Here is a 15,121-nt window from a genome sequence, read left to right as displayed (position 1 = left end):
CTTATCCCATTACTGGGGTCAGCTTTGACTCCTTTGTTCCTATGGATTTACTTGCTTGTCTCTCCCAGCATTACGTCCTTTCTCTCCCGCATGCTCTCTCTGATGAAATGTGCTTCAGCTCACAAAAGCTTGTGCTATGCTAAATAGATATATCTACTTTAGTTAGTCTATAAGGTGCAAATCTACCCTGCCTTCCAAACCTGACTCCCAGGGAAATGGAAGAAAGGAATCCCATTGATCCTAATGTGTTTAGTGTGACTGGTAGGCAGGACCTGAACTAACTCTGTAGGTAGGGGAACTGGCAATGTGAATGTCTTTGCCAGCAAACGAACTCTTAATTATCAAACACTTGAACAATTTGTAACATTTTATCAATTCTTTTTCTGACAATAAAAAGTCAAGTATATTTAATATATAAAACATTTTTTATTAAAATAAATGTACAACACAATATATACAAAACTATATACAGGAATAAGGTTCAATTACTATTTAGTGATCTGATTGATTTTTTTTTTTTTTTTTCAGATATGCCTAAACTAAAGCCCTCTTTCAATTCTGGAGTTTGCACTGTTCTGTATAGGCTCATGCCATTGGTTTTCTTTAAGAGCTGCTTCACAGTTCAGTGTGTCTTCTGTTGTAGGTATTCTTTTACCATTTAGAGCACTGCGGTGGCTCTCAAGAAGGCACTATATAAATAAATTAGCATGGCCATCAGTGGAGGGGGAAAATCCCACACTGTGGCAGCTTTTTGACAGCAAATATGTGAAAAATGGATATATGCCATACATAATGATAATAGGATAAGGTCCTATGAGTAGATCTTCTGAACAACTAATACATGGAAGCAAAGCCTATGTCAGACTTATTTTTTGTTAACTTTTTTTTGACTAAACGTATTTACAGAAATGAAGATTTGCATTTGGAGATGAACTCTATATGCTGGAATAATTGAAGAGAGGGCCAATTAGTGCAATTTTTTAAAAATCAGAATATGTAATAATTGTAATTAAGCTCATAACTTCACAGGTATCATCTGGGTAAGCAGCAACCAGAACTAGTAGGGGGCTGGAGGGCTGTGAGTCTCTGAAGCACTGCTTATGTAAAAGCTGTAATCTTCGCCAAAAGCAGTGCTTTCAAGGTCTAGCATGAAAAACACAGAAAACAAACAGGGACTATATAAATCTTAGCCCTACTTCTCGTGATACACAGCACCTTTCACCTTCACCCCTCAGAAAAGGTGGAACCTCCTTTCACATTACGGTATGAACAACTTCACACTGGAAGCAATTATAAATGTCTATGCCTATGGCTTAGTTAATCACTTCAATGTGAAGAGTTCTAACAAGGTGGGATATATCTGTGATCATGGAGCTTTCCTTCTTAACGGCCTTTGAATCAGAGAAGTTAAACGGATAGTAAATCTTTTTCCTCCTCCAGACTCAGTAACAAACAACTCCTTCCACTCTGTTAGGGCTTGCAGAAGATACCAGAAGTAAACATTTGTGGTTCGAAGAAAGAACATGGTTTAGAAGTTGCAAGGAATGGCTTGCATATTCGAAGATCTTACTGTCTCCAGCCAAGAGAACTCTAGACTGCTGCTTTTCATATCAGTGCAAAGTCTCAGCTCGATTTCTTCTGGGGGGGAAGATCAGAAAAGAAAAGTAAATAATTGTATGCAGTAGGAGCAAAACAATGTGCTCTAATACTATGGTAATTACTAATAATACTTCAAGCAAATGTAAAACTCCTTAAATGAAACCTGAATACATTTTGAGAGCTGCAAGCTTTTTTATCTAGAAATACTTTAAATAAGCTATAAAACTGGTTACAACTTTCTGTTTTTAAACCATTCTCTTAGGTAACATGACTAAGTAATTTGCACTAGTCCCTGGAAGCAGTAAAAAGTAAGCGGATACGCCAAAATACAGATCGAGTTAAGCACCAATTTCTGGGCGGAGTATCCCACCCAGAACGCTGTCTGTATACGAAAATAACCGTTAAACAAATCTGTGGTAATCTAGTACAGTCTCTGTTTTAAATCCCAATAAACATCTTTAGTTCTGTACTAACATCCTGGCTGCAGACTTTGGAGCAGTTCACTGTTATGGCATCCTACTCATTTTGTTTCACTCCAATTAATCCTCCTTGCACACAGAGCTTCTTTCTCTGCTGCCTTCTCTGTCCCTGGCTGCATTCTGAGTTACTTTCCTCCAGACATTCAAGAATTTGTACCTGAGGTGGTATCAATTTCAGCATCCTGCTCCTTGTACATGTAACTGCACAGGCTTTGTGTGCCAGGCTCATTGGTAAGATAGCCTTTCCCGCCAATGCTGGTTGTATGCCAGTCTTGTTCAAGCAGCTGTAAGAAACAAAGGAGATGAGGGGTAAGGCCTGAAACTTCCTGCTTTTTCTTAAGGGGGTGGGAGAGAAGAATGTGCTAGACTTAAATGTTCAAACTTCCTTGAACAAAACTGCTCAGTAGCTATAATACAGCCCATACCGGATTTATGAGACTACTTGGCATTGCAGTTAAGTCTAGGGGCAGGTTTCATTGTGTCCTATGCAAGATCCAAGACTCAGCTGGCTAGCTGACAGCCGTGCTGCTATTGTCAGCTTCCATTCAGGTGGCCTAATACTGGAAGAGCAAGTTACTGAAGGCCTAAACTAAGGAGCGTGGTTTGGGAAATGTTCACAAAACTTGCCTATACTATACCCATTCCCTGTAGCCCTTGCTTCTAGGAACACCAAAGAGAAGGAAGCAAATTTTTGCATCTTCTTGCTACATCTGTGAGACTCCTGTTATGCTAACAGATAAAACTTAATTTAATGCAGAGCACACCACAGTCAGAAGACTCCTGTAAGGAAAGGGCCTATCTCCTAATAGTGGTGAATGTGACACATGCCTAGATGCATAGCAAGGTAGGAGAGGCACATCTCTTCCCAAAGCTAGGGATATTCCTTCCAGGGGTGTAACTGTCTCATCAGTCTGACACTTCACTTAACTACTGAATCTCTCTGGGAGACGGAGAGTGACAGAAAACCAAATATTTCCATAGGTGTGTTCCAAGTCATGTCTGCAAAAAGTCCTTTCTTTCTCAATTTTATTTCTCTCTCCTGAAAGCCCCCTGATGCAACTATAGTAACTGTTTGCTTGGGCTAACCCAGAATATCACTATGCCAAATGTTATTTCTTTCTTCCTGGATGCCAATATCAACTTGCTCAATGTTTCTTCTGAAAAGAAGAGGGATTCTTACCTTAAAAAGGTCTGACTTTATTTCCTCTTGATCTTCATCTGTCACTGTTATGTTTTATCAATGCATGAAAAAAAGAAAAAGCATGTTGCTTTTAGTACTGTGTTTTCACTGGCATAAAACACTCTTATATTTCATTACTACCACAGTCAAGTTTGCATTCTGGTTAGGGCGATTTAGGATTACATGTTTCTGCCACCCCTGTGGGTGTAGGCTCTGAAGAGCATTTGCACTGGAAAAGCCCACGTGTCTTCCTGTGTAACTCTTTTCAGTAACATGAAGTTTATCTTTTTGAGACGAGTCATTTCTCAGAATCTGTTTCTTTGATCCACAAGTGAATGGTAGCATCACTCCTAAACTATACCTGTCCTCACTCTTGAACACAATTTACGAGAGCATATGCACTCAAGTGACAGCTGCAGACTGCTGTGCACCTGCTCTGCACCCAGCCAGGAGGCTGGGGGAAATATCAGGGCCTGTAAGGATAAGATGCAAAAGCCGCTCCTTTTGGCTTTGTATGTATGATCAGGGAGGACATCTGCACCTTAAATGACACATTGTTCTAACAGATACAGAAATGCCTGTCTCCTATTTTATGCAAGTTTGCCAAATGCAATGCCTTCTGGATTCTACTTCCTGACTCTGTGATGTGCATCTTGTTTAAACTAATACTAAACTACAGATAAGCACATAATGGATCATATTTCTACTTGGTAGATAGTGAACCAATGCAGGTGATGCAGGGGACTAACTTTGCTTGCTTAGCATTGCAAAGTTGGAAGACCAGAGTTTGATGGTCTAAGGCACCCTGCCCTTAACGCAAGCTGGGAGATGCTTTACAAATAGGAAATACCCCCCAATTCCTCTCTACATACTAAGTACTGTGATGCCTCAAAATCAGAAATCTTCCCCCTTACTTTACTTGGCTACCATTACATACTATGAAGAGTGGATTACCCTAGTATATCCCATTATGAGTCTGAGCTGGGGTCAGGTTACACGGCTAAAGAGAGTTTACTGGATCCAAACCCTGAGTTTTCCTACAAGTACAAGTCCTGTGGACTTCTCTAGGAGTCATACCAACTTAAGAGCTGCAATCTAGGGCCACTCAATCTGAATCATTTGAAGTGTTTTAATGGATCCCATTAATCCTGAAAATCCAGACAGCCCTTGTCATTTGTACAATAGGGCTGTTTTGTTCGGTTTTTATCATCTCTTTCTGGCACCTCCAGTGTTTTCTGAAAATACCAACCTTCAGAAGATGAAGCTAGAGGTGACACTTGAAGCTGGTAGATGTCATTTGTGCTGTCAGCCAGTGCTATTTCCATTGGGGTTCTCCATTCGGTCACTGCAGCGTGTATATCACATGGTGAGAGATCTGTGGAACGTGCAGAAAGGATGAGTTAGATTCTGGGAGACGATAAGGCTTTGTTCAATCCCTTGCTAACCACATTTCAAATGACTTGTTATGGATCAGCCCAGGACAAGGTAGCTGTTACTACTTTTCTTTTGAAGCTGACCTTGTGTGCTGGGGTTTGGCAAGAAAAGCACCTTTTGTTAAGTTCAAAGAACTAAAACTGAGTCTCACCGAGGGTGACAGATGTGCTTTCAACCTTCACTTCCTGTCCTGCATAGTCCTGAACTGTGTAACTGCTGTGGTCATCTGGTATCATTGTGCTGTTTAGTGCTTCTACTGCTTCATCTGACCTCATGTCCTCATATGACTAGAAAGATAAGAGCACAGAATAAAATATCTCTTTTTGCAAAAAACATACTCACAAATAGTTGCAAGGGAGGGGAGGAATTCAGAAAGTGCCTCTGATTTGCTTAAACTGCCACGTACCTTTCTTCTGCTCTTGTTTCTTGAGTCTCTAGATGATTTTGACTTCCTTTCTGTTCAAACAGGAATAAAGGACAAGTGAGAAACGCCCTGCAGCCGATTTGGATATTTTGATTTACATGAGCATAATCCCCACGTGAAAAATGGGGTGCAGTGGTGCTGAGCATTGACAGACATGATCCTGCTCTGGGAATGGCTGTCAAATGTCTGTCCCTAACCCCAACCCCTCCCAGCTGTTTTGCAAGAATTGAGTGTTTGAAAACTCTTAAGAATTTGGGCTTGAAAGGAGATAAACATACAAAGTATCATTACGTGTAGTTACAATGACTGCACAAAAGTGTGGTGTTACTTTCAAAATATTTATATAACGCCACTGGCAAGCAGAACAGGAAATGCTAAACATCATGTTGACTGCAATAATATCTCCTACATTGCAAGCATGCTGCTATGTTTGTACCTTTTTTCTGTAGCTTTGTTAAAGGTGGTAACATTCGGTAAACCCGGACTGCACTGGAGCCTTTATTGATGCTTTTATCCTTCACTTCTTCGATATCAGGCAATGAATTCATGGCACAGCGGAAATTTGCCTTCCATGTTTTAGGGTCCGGTTCTTTCTCCCCTATCTTGTATCTCCCTATAAATAAGAGATGGTGTAAAATTCAGACCTTCAGAGTGCTCTGCAGTGTTTAATACCTTCCCACAAAATAGATGGCTTTCCTTCCATTTCTGTTTGCACTGAACAGACAAAATAATTACATGAGATTCAAGTCAGGGCAGAATTAGGCCCTATGTATTTAAATGATGGAGAGTGCCTAAACACCAGCACGTACCAGTGTGAACGGCCCAACTTCGGAAAAGGCAGGCATCTTTTTCCATGTCCCAGCCATGCTTAGCTGCATGTTTCCATGGGATCTGGAACATCATCTTATCCTGTAGTTAAACAATATACTGTTAAATACAGGAAACAGATACACCCACTTGTGATTCAAAATAAACTTAAAGACAATTTGTCAAAAGCAAGGGAACTAAATCAAGGCCATTAGATCTGAATTTAACATCTACCTACTTCCATAATTTACTAGAGACTATAAAGGTTGTTTTTCCTCTCGCCCCCCTCCCTCCAAGAGTCATGTGGCTTTCCACATCTCTGAACCAGATGACTCAGTCTTATCTCAGAAAGACTTTGAGGTCCCCTGTGTCGCCCCCACCCGCCCATCCTTAAGGATCTGCATACATCACAGGGAAAACTATTTGTTAAAGTGTAACATTCATTGAAAATGGAGACTTCCTTTTTCAGGTGTATTCAAGGCGCCTTGTAGTTGAAAACACTCAGAGAATTAGATATGTCCTGAATTGGTAAGGAAGAGCCTAAACACTTGGCCAACTTGGATCTCTTCCAACACCTTCTGCTTGTATCTGAATGGCACTGTTGTCTGAATGCACTTAAATCATCACTCTAGTAGTTTACTCAAATAAAACTACAGTCAGGAAACTGGATGACCTGACACCAGCACTGGGATAGCAAGCCGCTGTACATGTGCAAGGGTTTTGCAGTTGGTTCTCACTCAGTGTTGACTTTAATTGAAAACAAGCTCAACACCACCTAAGATTGGGTTTTATGGTCCCATTAAATGGTTAGGATCTAACCCAGATGACTTAAGCAAGTACAAGAGGACTTGGCCTAAGCACAAGTCATAGTTACAGGCTCATCTGAAGTGTCCCTGGCTCCCAAACTGGTCTTGCCTCTTTCTCCACCCCCAAACCAGGGATTCCTTGGACAATGTCAGGTCAATGATCAAGTGACTGACAGCTACTTCTTTTCTGAAAACAAAAATGTTGTCTTGTATAGTGTGGGTAGAGTCTCTCTATTTCCTTCCGATCTAGGTATATGACCTGGATTTGCATTTACTATCAGATAAGAGCAGAGGGCCTGTTGAGTATGACTGATAGCTACAGAAGTAATGACAGAGTCCTCACCTTATTGATCCAGGTCAGTCCTGGTATTTGATTGGAATTGATCTGCATTTCCAACCAAGGCCTCATGCGCATTCTTGTCACTGGCATTTTGTCTGTGAAAGGAAAATAACATCAGCAAAAAGGTAAATGTTCTGCCTTCTAGGCTTTTTAGCAATGCAACCCTGCCATGCTTACTACTGTCCTTAAGGGCCAGCAAAAACCAAGTTGGCCAACTTGGATCTCTTCCAGCACCGTCTGCCTGTATCTGAATGGCACTGTTGTCTGAATCCACTTAAATCATCACTCTAGTAACTTACTTAAATAAAGCTGTGCTGTCAGGAAACTGGATGACCTGAGACACCAGCACTGGGATAGCAAGCCGCTTCCCTTTTTTGGGACACTTGCCCAGTTCTGTTGCAAGAGGGAACTTTTATCTTCTGATGCTGTTTGGCGGCTGACATGAAATGCATTTTTGGTCTTGAACCTTTACCCGGTGAACAGATACTCGGGTGTCAAACCAAGGGCACATCCAGTATATTCTTCCTGGCAATCCCAGTGGAAAATGCAAAAGAATCAAAGGTTTGTGGGCTCTGAACTCCTCCCTCTTCGTTCTCAAGGTAATTACTGCAGGTTGTGGGCAAGGCATGCTGGTAGGGCAGTGGAGGGAAGTCTAAACTGCCACTTCCTGTGTCAGACTTGCCATGAATCACAACAACAAAAGAGCAGGTTTTAGGGCTGTCAGGCTTTCAGGAGCACTGCATGCGCAATATAGTATTTAAATAACTGTTAAAATGTATTTAACTGGGTCAGGGAGAGGACCAAGGCAGGACATTGCTCTCTCAACTGATTCGTAGTCTACCAAAAAAAAAATGTCCTGGGGCGTGTCCAGTTCTTGTTTAGTGCTAACGAGCTTCCCTTCAAGGAAGTGCAACATGTTTGCTAGAAACTTGTACACTTTGCTGCGAGCTTCTCGTTCTAGCACTAGCTCTTGCCATGGATATAGTTATTCTAACTAATAATTTCAAAACGGGAACTCCAGCTTTCAGAGGTATCCAAACAGTCATTTTTTTTTCCCCTGAGCAGGCTGGCAGAGGCGGCAGAGTTGCACAGTCCAGTTTCTGGCTTCCTTCCTAACCTGGGAGACTAAATAAGAGGCTCTTCTCCAAGTGAACCTTCAGCTCTTTTACACTCCCTTTTTCTTCTGCTGAGCCCACTCCTGCCAGCCGGTTCTCCACGTGGAGAGCAATGTTTTGCTTTGGGGCCAGGAGAGGCAGTAACGTGAAGGGCTGCAAGGCTGGCAGCGTTTCAAGCACATCCCTGCTTGTTTTTCCCTTCAGAAAACAGCCTCTGTTCACAGCTCCTCCATCCTCCACAGCGCCCTCCTACATCGTACCAGGTGTTTTCTTGTTGTGTGTGCCTTGAGGATACGTGTATTGTACTAGAAATACAGTGTGTGCATGTGTGTGAGAAAAGTATATAGGCTATTATACATATATAATTATACCGGAATAGTGTGTGTGTGTAAAAAGTATATAGACTATATTAATATAATTATACTAGAAATAGAGAGTGTTAAAGTATATTGACTATTATATTTATATAAGTCTACTGGAAAGTGTGTGTTATATAAATATAATAGTCTATATACTTTTAAACACACACACACACACACACACACACACACACACTCTTCTAGTAGAATTATATACATATAATAGTATAATAAATATAATATAATAGTACAATAATGATATACATATACTAGTCTATCTACTTTTAAACGCACACACTTCTAGTAGAATTATATACATATAATAGTATAATAAATATAATATAATAGTACAATAATGATATACATATACTAGTCTATATACTTTTAAACGCACACACTCTTCTAGTAGAATTATATACATATAATAGTCTATATACTTTTAATTATACTAGAAGTGTGTGTTAAAAGTATATAGACTATGTTGATATAATTATACTAGAAATATAGTGTGTGTGCGTGTGTGTTCAAGTATCTGGACTCCTCTACTTCTCTAATCGGACGAGGCAGAGCCGGGTGCGGGGGGTGCAGGACGCTCGGCGCCGCCGGGCAGGGCTGGCCGGCAGCGGCACGGGCTCGGCCCCTCTCGCGCCCGGGTAAGCGGCGCGCCGCAGCCCGAGCCCAAGCCCGAGCGGAGCAGCGCCCGCGGGTCCCCGGCAGGCAGGTCTGCGCCGCCCGCCCCGCTGCAGCTCCCGCCCGCCCGCCCGCCCGCCCGGCGGAGTGCTGCAGCCCGAGCCCGAGCCCCGCGCGGGAGCCGCGACCCACCTGTGTGAGCCCGTCGGTCTGTGGGTCGGTGGGTGCCGGCTCGCAGCGCAGCGCAGCGCTCAGTGCCGGCCGCGGGCTGGGCGCGGGTCTAGTCTTCCCCCCGCACGGGATTCCCCGCCGGCAGCGCCCGCGCCGGCCAATCCGCGCCGCCGCCCGGCCTCGCGCGCCGCCCATAGGCTGCGGCGCCACCATCATTTCGGGGAAATCAGGCTGTTGTCACTGCAGCGGCAGCGGCGGCGGCGGCGGAGGCAGGGGAAGTACGGCCGCCCCGCCCGCCCCGCGCCGGCAGGTGGCTCCCCTGGGCGCAGCCCTGCACGGGGCAGAGGCTGGCGGAGGATGCCCCGGGGCAGAGGAGCTGAATGCCAGGCCGGCAGGGCCACGAGCCGCAACAGCCTGGGCCCCCCTGAGCCCTCCAAACCAGCTGTCAGTATGCATGCCAGAGCATGGCACGCCAAGGCACTTTGCTTGGTGCCCCTTGCAGCAACCCTGCCACCCCGCACCACACCGACATCTTAGGAGTCGAGGTTGTGGGTGTTTTTGGCATCCCGCTCAAAAAAGCTTGCCACCCCTTGGCCTAGGCCGTGTGGTCTCGGGGTCAGCGCCTGCACTCCTATATGCTCTTTTTTAATCATGATTCCAGCAGGCAGTGGGGAGGGCTGCATCTCAGCTGTCCGCTGGCTGAAGAGCCAGCCCATTTGTTTGGCAGCCCTGAGAAGTTTAAGACCAGAAGAAAATAACAATGTGACTTCCGCTTGACTCTACAAGGCATTATATTGAGGTAGCTAGGAGCTGGGCTGCGCACCCGAGGTTAATGTTCTCACTGTAGGAGAAGGCACTGGGACTTTAACAGCAGCACCCCGTGATTGTGGCTCTGTTATGTCTCATTGGAAAGACTCGGCAACCCAGTCCTCTTTAACATTTGGAGGGTGTCAGACCTGTGCAGACTGCCACCTACTGAGTCACCCACAGCCCTCGCGTGCAACCAGTCTTTAAGGTGCCCCTTGTAGCCATGTACGTGCTCAGCATCAGTCCTGTGAGGTTTCAGGTGCTATAAAGAATCTGTTTTGGCCAGTGGAAGCAAAGCCTATAAAATGTATCTGAGAAAAATAAAAGTGTAGGGGAAACTGTGGGAGATGACTAGTGGGGAATGACTAGTTTTACACTTCTGTAGTATGGAGGGAGAGTTATGAATCGATTTGTGCAGTTACCTTAATCAAGGTGCTGTCCTTTTCTCACATGCATTCAAGTGTGATCTTGCATTAGTTAGCAGCTCAAAATTCAGGAGTGTTAAATGCTGGGGAATGACATTTGGGTCTAAAAGTAGCAGCTCGGTCCTGTGGAGACCAGAACCGAGTCAAGGTCCCTGCTTACAGCATGTCTGAGTTCAAAAGTAGTAGTACAGCCATCCTCTGACCACTTCCCTGTAACCAGGTTAAAAATCTGAATGATCTAAACTGGATCTCATAGCCTAGTTATATTCTGACTTGTAAGCAATCGGGGCTGAGTGTGGTTTCAGTCTTTCTCTCCTGTGGGGGCTACAAAATGTTGCACAATGTGGGTATCTTTGATTTTCCAGCACCATCGTCTACCAGGTAACATGCTCAGCAGCTCATAGCAGCCATTTCAAATAAATCCTACTTTATGCATCTATTTTTTTCACAGCAGCCACTGCAAAGGAGAGGGGCATGGAAACAATAATGACATTTTTGCAAGATCTGGGGACATTTCTGTTCCCCACACCCACAACCACCATCCTCTCTCAGGCCTCAGCTGTGTGTCAGGGAAGGACTGACTTGAAAGGACTATCCTAAAGAAAATAAAGTAACTGCATTGGGCCCACATTCTGTCCTCTTCTGTACCTGTTGGGCTGCTTACATGTGTGCCAAAGAAGTCAATAGAAGGACTTCCCTCCATTTCAGCGGAGCCAGATGTATTGACTGGACCCCTGAGAGGAGAGGGGAGTGTGTGTGCCTGGGATCCAGAAAGCTGCATGCATTTTTAAACACTGTTCATCATTTCATGTTGGCATTCTAACAGTATCCAAGTAGGATTTGAAGTTCACAAACTTAGATTAACCCAAACCCTGTCCTTCCTTCACAGACAAGCTGTTTTCATGATGAAAAAGCATACTTTATTTCTTAGACTTTTTGGTTGGTTTTTTTAGAAGCATAGACTCTAAATAAAATAAAAATAAAAAATCTTTGTTTATTCATATTTTTATTTAACCTTTATACTTCTGGCCACTCAGGTCAGGACCCTTTGGGGCTGGCAATTACAAATGCATAGGGAATAGCAGTCCCTATTGCAAAAGATTTTCCGTCTAAAGGACAAGACCTCCCGAGTAGATAAGCTAATAATGTCAGAAGAGACTGGCAGACAAGATGGTAGAAGTGAAAGGATGTGTCCAATTCTCAACAAGAGGCAGTTCCTTCACTCTGTGCAAGACAATGAGCTGTCATTTATTTGGAAAATTGTATCACTCCAGACTATTTTAAAAGTAACTAGCAGTGGAGAAGATGTGTTACCTTGTCAGCAATATTGTTGTGTAAAGATGGTCTAGAACAGTGGTTTCAACCTGTGGTCTGCAGACCTCTGGGAGTCCACAGACTATGTCTAAGGGTCTGCGAAAGATGACTATGATCAATCAAAAGTATGTGAATACCAGACTTACAATTCAAAGGGATCTTCACCTCCATTAAAAATTTCCAAAGGGGTCTGCACCTCCATCTGAAGTTCTTTAGGAGTGCACAAATGAAAAAAAGTTAAAAACCACTAGCATTGGCGATGTGTAGGGGGTGCACGCAGGTGCATATGCACCCCAGTACATATGCACCCCTTGAGCATGATGGTGCACCCCATGTGAAACCACACACCCCTCGCCGCTGACACCACCGGCAGTGTCTGTGGGCAGTCCCTGATCACCACTAGCCACCGCCTATGCTGTCAGCAGTGTCTGGGGGTGGTCGCTGACCACTGGTTGTCGCTCACCCCTCCACCACCAGCAGCGCTGCAGCTGCCTGCAGCAGGTCCCCGCTTGCCTCCGCCATGCTCCCACCGCCACTTGCAGGAACTCGCCGTGCCCCCCCAGCCTCTGGGGGCACACGTCATTCACGACTACTAGTCTATAAAATTTACTTCACTTTAAAATCTTATTATATTCTGAGCCACAGTATCATTAATTGGCATGTGAGATGTATATTGTGATTTACTGTATATTGCTGTGTATTTTCAGTCTGAGCGCTTCTTATGGGTAGACATTGTAATGCAAATAATACAGAATAGGAAGGCATAAAAGGATGATCACATCTTGCTCTGCTCTTTCTTCTGCAGATTTAAGTCTATAGTAACTCCACTCAATTCAATGTAATGTAACTGAGAATTGAGTTTGGCCCAAAGACCCACATTCTTCCCCCAGATCTGTGCTGCAGAATACCACAGCATAACTTGCAAAAGGTTTTTGCATAAACTGGGTGGTGTTGATTTGTTTCCTTCTTTTAGATATCATGTGACTGAAACCAGGAAATTAAAAAAAAAACACTGTCTCTTACCAACTTCTTTATGTTGCATGTTCTTAGTACCAAGAAGTTTTTAAAATTTCATCTCTTATTCCCATGTATTCTATTTATACTAACAACCTAGTCACTCCAGAACGAAGCCCTGCTCATGGTAGTTGCTGAATCATATAGTTAAAAAATAGTACAAACGTGTACACTTTACAAACACTGACACAGACCTCTAACCACCAAGTATCAACACGCTTCAAGAAATAAACAGTTGAATCATTCATTAAAGTATTCTTCTGTCTTCTGAATGAATTCTAATACTCCTTAAACTCCAGCGAATCTTCCTTTCTCATCATTTGTTACACTTATCGTAGACACCAATGAGGGCCCCAACACTAGTGCCTGGATACTATCTCCCTCTCTTTTATATGGTCATCCTCACAAAATCTCTCTGACAAAGAGAAATATTCATTTCCCAGTTCTATATATGGGGAATGGAGGCTCAAAGTCCCACATTTTTTAAAGCATTGCTAAAAATATCACTAAGGTTCTGGTCCAGAGAAGTTACAAAGCCTGTCTTTGGGTGCCTTAACCCAGGTCACTCGCAAACTCAGCACAGTATGGAACTGAAGTAAGATTTCAGGCTAATTCTCTGGCCATGGGAATTGCCTTCAAAACAAAATAACTGATATAATAGCTCAATACCAGAACAGAACAAGGGGGCAAAGCTAAGATTCAACAGGCAGTGCAGGTTGGATGATGTGATAGTGAGCCATAGAGGAATGCACGCAACTGGCAAATGGGGAAGATACTGTATCTATGCATCCAGGCACACAGTTGGGAGGATGTTAATTAAAAACTTTTGCAGAGAGCAGCTATATTCATAATCATCTAGTAGTTTCGACTTTCCAGGTCCCTCTTTTGTTCAGCATCTTGAATCACCCTGGTATAGAAAGTCTCCGGGGGGGTAGCGGAGGGATCCCTGTTCCTGTACTCTATCTGTACAGGGTTTCTCTCCTGCAGACAGGAGCTGACTGCCACCAGTTGCCCTTCCCCAAGCTTCTTTCACAGCTCCTGCAATCCCCTATCAATGATCCCCTAGTCCCTTGCTCATATTCTTTGTTCCTCTCTTGGGCCCCTGAACCTTTTCCATGCCCTTTATGTCACGGTGTCCACCTTTAACCACCTTTAACCCCTCCCCAAGTCACTCGCTCCTCTTTCTTACTCCTCTTCCTCTTCCTCACCCCAAGAGACAACTGCCTTTTGTCCTGGAAGGATCGAAGTCCATGGCAACACCCATGAGCCCTCCCTATTTCCTAGCCCACTCAGCTTCCTCCCCTCTTCCCCACACACCTTTTTAATTTCTTTTCCTGTCTTCCAGATCCTTTTTTAATGCAGATCTTCTTCACCCCTAAACTCAGAGGCACTTGTTTATTTTTGGAGAAGAGGGGGAACCAATTCTAGCCTTTGGGAATTGTACTGATTCATCCATAGCCAATGCTGTCCACTGATTTAGGGCCAAATGATGACCTTAGCTACATTTGGCATGTCTGTGTACCTTCCTTTAGGCCATCAGGCCTGCAAAGAGTTAAATTCATTACGAGTTGAATCACTGGCTTCAGTGTGCAAAATCCTAACTTCAGTTGATGAAGAATAGAGTTAACATTTTTTCTCCCTGTGTGTCAGAGCTAGAACTGCAGTTGTATAGTTCTAGCTGTTTCTATTTCTTATAAATGCTTCTCTTACAAAAAAAGAAAGCATGGTTGAGGGACAGGGAGGAAAATCATGCAAAAAATGTTGGAGCTGTGCCAGTTGGCTCTCTGACTGCTTTGCTGAAGTAAATATATCCTGGGATGGGAAGTTCACAGTTTCCCAGAATGACCTCATCTAAGAGCCAATCCAAATCAAACAGCCTCCCTGTTGGCTTCATCAGTTTTGGAGCGGCCCTTTATTTATTTATTTATTTATTTATTTATTTTAATAATCTCTCTGCATATTTTGGAAAAGTAAAAGAATGCTGAGATTTGAAACAGTTCTACCAGCTTCACACAACTAGATCCCTTATCCGCCAAAGGAAGTGTGCCTAAGTCAGGAACTTGCTCCTGGGAAGGGCTGAGCGATGAGTGCTTTCAGTCCTTTGCAAACATCTGTTGTCATGGGCACCCACAGGGGAAAACATACAGGTGCCAAAGCCAAGCTGAGCTTGTGTTGCTGCTGGTAACCAGGGGTTGAAGCATGAAGATCACCGGTTGG

At 43.7% G+C, this 15,121-nt stretch overlaps 1 protein-coding gene across 2 annotated transcripts; it reads right to left on the bottom strand.

Annotated features, from left to right (window-relative positions):
- Nucleotides 1–406: 406 nt before the first annotated feature.
- IRF1 (interferon regulatory factor 1) lies at nt 407–9,471 on the bottom strand. 2 transcript variants are annotated; one of them, XM_006261138.4, is made up of 10 exons: nt 9,366–9,471; nt 7,073–7,164; nt 5,926–6,025; nt 5,553–5,729; nt 5,099–5,148; nt 4,844–4,979; nt 4,508–4,633; nt 3,259–3,302; nt 2,236–2,362; nt 407–1,638 (listed from the first exon to the last, which is right to left on the bottom strand). In XM_006261138.4, exons 2-10 carry the CDS (start codon nt 7,157–7,159, stop codon nt 1,529–1,531), a joined length of 957 nt encoding a protein of 318 aa, XP_006261200.2. In that variant the 5' UTR covers nt 7,160–7,164; nt 9,366–9,471; the 3' UTR covers nt 407–1,528. The 2 variants fall into 2 exon arrangements, with proteins under 2 accessions (XP_006261200.2, XP_014453016.1); XM_014597530.3 differs by having other exon boundaries at nt 407–1,635.
- Between the last annotated feature and the right edge of the window lie 5,650 nt (nt 9,472–15,121).

Source organism: Alligator mississippiensis, chromosome 9 (genome assembly GCF_030867095.1).
Source record: "Alligator mississippiensis isolate rAllMis1 chromosome 9, rAllMis1, whole genome shotgun sequence".
In the NCBI taxonomy this organism is placed as follows: Eukaryota; Metazoa; Chordata; order Crocodylia; family Alligatoridae; genus Alligator; species Alligator mississippiensis.
This window is presented reverse-complemented; position numbering and strand designations above follow the sequence as displayed.

Coding starts and splice junctions, on each gene's coding strand:
- IRF1 (XM_006261138.4), bottom strand. CDS start 7,159: ATGCCAGTGACAAGAATGCGCATGAGGCCTTGGTTGGAAATGCAGATC. Junction 4,634..4,843: donor AAGCACATCTGTCACCCTCG/GTGAGACTCAGT, acceptor CACGTTCCACAG/ATCTCTCACCATGTGATATA. Junction 3,303..4,507: donor TCTAGCTTCATCTTCTGAAG/GTTGGTATTTTC, acceptor AAAACATAACAG/TGACAGATGAAGATCAAGAG.